The sequence below is a fragment of the Hyposmocoma kahamanoa genome, unplaced genomic scaffold (assembly GCF_003589595.1).
Source record: "Hyposmocoma kahamanoa isolate Upper Pololo Valley unplaced genomic scaffold, ASM358959v1 62, whole genome shotgun sequence".
NCBI lineage: Eukaryota > Metazoa > Arthropoda > Insecta > Lepidoptera > Cosmopterigidae > Hyposmocoma > Hyposmocoma kahamanoa.
In genome coordinates, this window is record NW_020653850.1 from 12,195,510 (window position 1) to 12,203,880 (window position 8,371).

Sequence of the window (8,371 nt, forward strand, 5' to 3'; positions counted from 1 at the left end):
AAGTTTGGTAGCTAAACAGGTTGCTTGTTAATTTTATAATAGGCACAGCAGTAGATCGTAACAGCATTATAAAACTTTAAAACGACTTAATAAAAAGTCGGACCTAGTCGGACCTTTGGTGTGATAACTTTGACAGGACAGAGGCTTAAAGATTCTAAGAACGCAATTAGTTGATAACTTTTATGGTTAAATAGGAGTGTTATGAAATTTCACATGTACATAATTTGTTTCACGTAATTCGTTATTTTTAAGACTTCCACGCGACAAAAGCATTTTTAACGTATGACCACAATGTGGCTTTATTATATCAATTGTACGAAGCTTTGTAAATAGTAAATCCTAAAGTATAATTAGAAATAATAACCTTACATTCTTTTGCCTATAACCTTGCCATTTGCAAACGAGAATGCTAAGACATAATGCACTGAGCTCTCAGTGAGATAAGGGAGTAATACATTACTGAATGTGGTCATATTGTAGGTTGTATGTAAAATTTTACTCAGGGCGCACAAACTCCGTCCAATTTTCAAGTTTACGACACGGTGGAGCGCGCCAAGAAAACGGCACGAAACGTCATATACCAAACGTGACGTCATTACTGTTTATTACGTTTGAAAGGACAAAGAACAAAGAACTTTTCAGCAGTAAATCTTCTGTTAGTTATTCTGAAAAAGTATGTGTTCTTTTTATGGTCAAATATGAAGTACATAAAGTACACAGTTTTTAGAGAAAGGTTCATGTGCCCTTTTTATGACTTATGCATGAGCACATGGCCAGTTTTAAAATCGCATATATTTTGGTTAATCCTACTTGGTTCCAACTGAGAACACCCAGGCCATACGTAGCATGCATGACTAATGTCAATCATTTAAACTGTGTTGTCTATCTAAATACTAACTAAATAATAAATAATATGAAGTTTTAGTAGCAGTAGAGCGCCTTGTAAAAGATTTCGTGCAGGGAAGTACTGTCATCTTACTTATTTCCGCCGCCAAGCAATAATGTGAGCATTTCTGCGTTCCGGTTTTGAAGGGTAAGGATGTTGGTGAAATTACAGGCACATGGCACTTGTCAACTTATGTATCAGGGTGACGGGAGTAGTGGCAGTTCTCAGATCTTTGCGTTTTAAAGCTCTGAGTGGTACTGTAACTTATATGGACAGGCGTGTCGCTTACCACCACATGCATTGCTTGTTCTTCCCGTCACTTAGCATCATAAAAAAACTTCTATACTCCTGCAACTCTACTTCATTTCACCCGAGCAATAAATGTTTTTGATAAGAAAACGGATTTTCGACACAAAAAATAGACTTTCTACATAAATCTGGTAACAAAAGTCCGATAACGAATTATAGACCTATTTCGTTACTGCCAGCAATGTCTAAAATATTAGAAAAACTTATATATAATGGACTTGTATTGTATTTGGAGAAACAATCCTTATTATCTAAAACACAGTTCGGTTTTGGATCCAAATTATCGACATCTGACGCTTTGCATCACCTTACGGATTTTTAGCAAGGGAACTTGACAAGGGTAACAACACAGTGAGGATATTTCTGGACCTCGCGAAAACTTTTGATACAGTTTATATAGCCATCCTATTGCAGAAGCTTGAATCCTTAGGTATAAGAGGTATACTACTAATTAGATTATCTGGAGAACAGCTCCCAATATGTCAAAATAGGTGACGTTTTCAGTCCTGATCCCAAGAGTACTGCATTCGGAATTCCCCAAGGAAGTATTTTAGGCCCCACTCTGTTTCTGATCTACATTAATGCCCTTTGTAATCTAGAATTAGAAAGTGGAAAGATCACATCCTATGCTGATAATATTGCTCTGCTTTTTTCTGATAACTCTGATAAGGAAGTGTATGAATATGCTCAGCGAGTATTCAATGTCGTAAATAACTGGCTACTTAGCACAAAACTATATGCTCACCATTGTATGGAGACTACTAACAACCTGTGTAAGTGTCCAGACATTGCTATTACTAACAAGGTAAAGTATTAAGGTGTTATAATAGATGATAACCTCTCTTTTAAGCCCATATCGCAGCACTAAGCGGTCGTATCCGCAAGCTAATGTGTGTGTTTAAAAAACTACGAGCTTTTGCTGATTTTAAAATAATCAGGCAAGTTTAATATGCCATATGTCGATCAATTATCACATATTGGATTTCATCTTGGGTAGTATTGCTAAAACTTCATTACTAATCATTGAGAGAGCGGTTCTAAAGGTTTCTTCTACCTTCCGCCCATTCCTTTATCCCACTGACCTTCTGTATAAGTTGTGTAAGGTACTAACTGTAAGGTAATTATTTATTAAATCCACAGTTCTCAAACAGCACGTTGTATATAGTACTGAAAACACTAACAAAAGACGGAAAGATATTGTCTGCCCCAAAATTGTATCATCATAATCTCAGTACAGAGTACTAAAAAAACCGAACTCAAAAGTACGTGAAATTACGTCTATTTGCTAAGTTTTATTGAAATATCCCCTAGTTCGCCACTATACAGGACTTGACACTGGAGATAATAATAATCGGTTCTGACTACTCAAAGTATTTTGAGAGAAAAACGCCTTGAATTAGAGAATATCAAAATCAACCATTAAAATAATTGCTCCTTATAATAAAATTTAAACGCTATTTATAATAATCTCAGTACAGACTACTAAAAAAACCGACCTTAAAAGTACGTGGAATTACATTTACTTGCTAAGTTTTATTGAAATATCCTTAAATTCGCCACTACACAGGACTTGGCACTGGAGATAATAAAAATCGGCTCTCACTACTCAAAGAATATCGAGAGAAAAACGTCTTGAATTGGAGAAATAGCAAAATCAACCATAAAAATAATTGCTCCTTAAGAAAATTTAGACGCTATTTATAAAAATGAAACTTCATGCGTGAACAGCCACTCTTAGAGGTGGATGATTTCCTTCAAAATGAAATGGGACCACTATGGAAGTACCCCCTTTTTAACAAAAAGAGAATCATGAAAATCGATTTACAAATACCGGAGTTATCGTGTAACATACAAAAAAAAACAAAGAAACATACAGTCGCATTGAGAATCTCCTCCTTTTTTGCAGTCGGTTAAAAATGTATTCAAGTAAAATATGAAAACAACATATGTCTTACATATTAAAAAATACCTACAACAATAATATACTAAAACAATTTATTTGGTCCTGTGTGTAACTCTCAAACAAAGTTAAAAGGTAGGCGGAAATGGTATTAGAGAAGAAAAAACAAGATTAAAATGTACGACACCCCGGTTATAGACATAAATCGATCTCGGCTTATATTCCAACCAAGCGGGAAGCATTCGCGATTGAATTATTTACTATCGAAATTGAGTTTTATACTGTAGTTTCATGCCAAAAGTTTGTATCTACCGCTACATGTAGCGTATCAGGGCTATGGTGAATTTTTTTATTTACTAAGTATATCCGCTCACGCGATGCGCTCATCCTACCGCAAAATGGCGACTATTTGTTTTCGCAAATTAGAAAAGGATTCAGTTTAAATACAAGTTTTAAAAAATAAAAATTATTATTCTGCATTGCTAAATAAATACCCTCCGTACTACAACAAAAACATCTCAAATAAAATGCAGTAATACACCGCAAATCCTGCACTTCAAAGCACTAACGAAATTTTTGTGTACTTGGGTAAATATGATAATATTCCGTTTGAGTGGTTCTGTTTACCATGAAATTACTACTTAAAGTATACTTTATAAACATTTATATTCAGGGTAAACTTAAAAAACGCAACTTACGGTATGTTTTCAATAAATAAACACCGAAATCACCAGCCCAAACAATGACACACGATTGTCGTGACGTATTTTTGAAGTTGTTTATTATTTTTAAGTGACAGATCCAGACATTAAAACCTTTATGGTTTGCTAGAGTAGTTACCGAAATAGCAATTAGTATTAGTTCTTTTACCTGTTATAAATTCGATATCCGATAAATCGGTATAAAATCATCACCGGCACCTCTAGGTGTGGTATGCTTCCAGAGACGCGTGAGCGGATACTCACAAAACTTAGTATTTACTTACGTAAGAATACAAAAGATTATTGGTACGTGAAATTGTTATAAAGTTCGGCTTGGAAAGAATAATAAATTACGTAAACTTTATTTAATGGAACAAGAATAAGGGCCATAAATTCCTGGTAACTCATCAGAGATACATCACATCGCTTCATAATAACTTTTCATTTATAATATAATTACAATATAGTTATAATAAAATATATGAACCTACGCATCTCGTTTGAAAATTAATTCTTTAATATTTGACTGAAAAGAATGCTTTTTATCTACAAAGGGATCAACCTCATAGAACTATTTATTGTAACCAGTAACTAGTCCTGTGAGCAGAGAGTTTTTGCCGTAGCTCGTGAAGTGAAATGGTATATGAATCAGTACAGAGTACTAAAAAAACCGACCTCAAAAGTCTATTTGCTAAGTTTTGTTGAAATATCGCCTAGTTCGCCACTATACAGGACTTAACACTGGAGATAATAAAAATCGGTTCTCACTACTCAATGTATATTGAGAGAAAAACGCCTTGAATTGGAGAAATAGCAAAATCAACCATTAAAGTAATTGCTCCTAAATTAAAGTTAGGCGCTATTTATAGAAATGAATCTTCATGCGTAAACAGCCACCCTTCTAGGTGGATGACTTTCTTCAAGATGAAATGGGACCACTACGGAAGTACCCCCTTTCCAACAAAAAAATAATCATGAAAATCGATTCACAAATACCGGAGTTACCGCGTAAGATACATACAAAAAAAAGAACATACAGTCGAATTGAAAACCTCCTCCTTTTTTGAAGTCGGTTAAAAACATGTGTTTATTTCCAGATTTTTTGTGGTCCTTGGGTCATTTTTGTACAATAAATTAAACGCCAAATTGGCCATACCTATATCATTTTTGTTACATAAAGGTTAAGAAAATTCTACAATAATTCCTTCAAAACATGTCCTACGATGATACAGATAATTTATTAATTATCCCAAAATAAATGTTGTCTAATTTTAGCGTATAGGTATATGATTTGTATTTTATTGTTTAGTTATTATATTTTGTTAATATCTTAATTATATATCCACCTATATAATTAGTACTTGTTATATGTGTTATTATACGTTGATACGCATAATTAATCTTTAGTTATTCCATTGGACAATAAGTTATTGAATAAACATTTTATTATTATTATTATTATTCTGTTGCGAAAATAGAAAGCTACAGAACTCATGTTTCTGACGCGACAGATCGCAAAAACTGTAATGAAGCTGAGCAGATTGACTTACCGACCAACGCTTGGAGTTTAACACGTTTTGTTTTGCTTTTTTACTGGCTAACTAACTTCAGTTTTTGTTACCTATATAAATGAAATAGTATGTGAAAAAAGGGCTTAAAATTAAACATCAATTCAAATATTTTACTAGTTTTTTACTTAATTTTACTATTAATTACCATACGTAATTAAAATGTTCTGTAGTAAATGGAAAGTTCTTTAAAAAACGCCAATTAGCGCCATCTAGTAGAATCACAAAGAAATGTGCTGAAGAAACTGTGGGAGGTTTTACAGCACGCGAAAGCTATTTTCTCGAGACGTGAAAGTGAAACCTTGTGAAGAACCAATCTTGTTTTGGAACCCTTAGTTTCAAACTGATTCCAAAGATGTCGTGAGTTGTATTAAAGCTGTGAAATATGAAATAGAAGTCTTTTGATACATTGACTGTCACATTTAAAACTATAGAATAGTTTGAGGTAAAATTACAAATCACTACTTAATAAAATATAATAGACAAGTAATGAATTGATTGTGCCAGTTATGTGAAATACATGAAACGATGATGCAATATATTGTTGAGAGCACAATGTAATGATCCGAAGCGAGCATTCTAAATGCAACCCGAATGCAGCTAATGAAATTGGGAGAGTTATTTGTGGCTTGTCCAATACGAGTCGAGACGGCGACAAAAGTATGCTAACGATAATAATTGCGCGAATAATCGGTACCAGTACCCAATTGTAGTCCAAATGAAAACACAATTAACCAAATGTATAGTAGTGCCTCTTCTACTTGTACGAGTTTAACAATAAAGTGTTTAGTGAATATTGAAATGTAGATTAGATAAAAGGAATAATGATGTCAACGAAAGTATATTTATTGATGCAATGGCTTATTCTAACACATTTTTGGATTTACTGTAACGCAAATAGGGCTATTGGTGAGTTCGTATGAAATTTATTTTATTTCATGGCGTGATTATTTTGTGTGTGTGCTATTTATTACCCATAGTAATTTCCTACTTAATTTTGTAAAAAAATATGAATACAATTTTTCTTCCGCCAAAGATCAAGGTTAGTTATCCAAAGCGGAAACTTTGTCAGCTTCGTAGGTACGACGCCCCAGGGCGCAGTATCCGGTTTTTTTTAACTTTTTACTAGACATTTCTTAGTATTAAGGTAGAATTTGGTTTTACTCCTGTTTTAAGCATATTTAGTATGACCATGGGACCCGTAAAGAGCCTTGAAATGTTTTTTGTTTTGAAAAAATAAATATACGATTTAGATATTATAGTAATTTCCAATATTTTGTATATTTTTCCTTTTTTTCACTTTCATGTCCATCATTGTTACATTCTTGCATTGTCTGGTATGGTCTGGCACATTACACAATGTGTAATGACAAAATGAAGGAACAAACAAATAAATGTTACAAACACGTGATTTATTTGTAAATTTTCAATTTTGAAAACTCTTAAATTAATTCTAAATTTTATTTAGGCTCTAAGCAATTAAAAAAAAACTTCAACTGGCCCTTCTAACGCTCGGAAATTTATTCTAAAGACCAAAATTGTGTCCCGGGAATGTAAAAAAACTTTATGCTTGGATCAGTATTTTTATTACACCGGATATTGTTATAAACAGGCTTAATATTGGACGACGGCGATTTTTCACTGGAAGCTGCATTCAACGTTGCATTAACTGAAGCAAACGAGGGTCAAGATAATCCATTTGAAGCTCAAGTGAAACGAACGTCTCCCGGAGATTTATTACACGCTGAAACCGAGATGTGCGCTTTGCTAGAGGTAACTTTCATGTTTACGAATTGCCTTAGATGTGAGTTATCTCTTCATAATGATACTTAGTATGAACTGCGCTGCTGTAATGAATGGTGTAAATATTTCAGCTAGAATATAATTTCTCGATACTATTTTGATGCTTTTTTTTATATCTGTTGGCGTGTTCTTACTAATGTATGTATATTATACAGAATCTTAACGCCCTATCTATAAAATATTGCAGTGGTTCCTTGGTAATTTACTAGAACCCATTACCATTGCTAATTTCTTTGACAAAACGGGAACATCATCTTTTTGGTGGTAAATATATACCATTGTACGTTTAGGACTTGAGAATGTAGCAACATAGAAAGATGGATAGATAAAAAATTATTTATTGTTAGCACCACATACATCGAAAGATTACAGGACAAAAATGAAACATTTTAGCATGGTAACAACATAGTTAATAGATTAATAAAATACATTTAAAGGTAAGGGTGCAGTGCCCCTGGGGTCTTTGTGATTTAAAGCTCTCAGCAGCTACTATGGACAGGTCTACTACATGTCCACAGGTACTATCTACATGTCGCTTACCACCAGACACACGACTTGTTCATCCGGTCACTTAGCAACATAAGAAAAATACTAAACAAATAAGATGATAAATAATTTACCTCTGTTCGATTAAGGGCTAACTACTAGTCCATCCACGAACTAAATGAAGTTTTTAGTATTTAATTACGTTTATAAACATTTCAGAGTAATATCTTCGGAGTACTAGGTCCAACTTACAAAATGTCTTTGCAGCACGTTCAGTCGATCGCTGATTTTATCGAAATTCCTCAAATAATCACGGAACCTATGGTTATTCAGAATCGCAATTGGTCAGCAATAAATGTATACCCTCATCACGTAGCATATTCACAGGTAATAATCGAGAGTTAATAAGAGTATGTAGTAATAGTATGTTCATCTGAAAATGTTTCTACGTCTTTCAGCTTTTCGCAGACGTAATACAAATGAAAGGTTGGACAGAATTCACGATAATTTATGAAGGATCTGAACTTTTGCCATATTTGGATGCCATATTGACATTGCCCGATTTAGTAATGACTGTCGTGCAATTGCCCGATGGTGATGACTTTAGGTAAGTAAAAAATAATGCCAGATGACAAGTGAGCTAAACTAGAATTACTTTACTTTGGTGTTAATATTAGGGGTTAAAGTATGAAATTGCCGTTTTATTGCAATAGGTTCT

At 33.6% G+C, this 8,371-nt stretch overlaps 1 protein-coding gene across 1 annotated transcript; it reads left to right on the plus strand.

Moving 5' to 3' along the window:
- The first annotated feature begins 6,117 nt into the window (after window positions 1-6,117).
- On the plus strand, window positions 6,118-8,264 carry LOC113229778 (glutamate receptor ionotropic, kainate 1-like). Its single transcript, XM_026463460.1, has 4 exons — window positions 6,118-6,273; window positions 6,977-7,137; window positions 7,873-8,040; window positions 8,112-8,264. The coding sequence occupies exons 1-4, from the start codon at window positions 6,189-6,191 to the stop codon at window positions 8,262-8,264; spliced, it is 567 nt and encodes a 188-aa protein (XP_026319245.1). The 5' UTR covers window positions 6,118-6,188.
- Window positions 8,265-8,371: the final 107 nt, after the last annotated feature.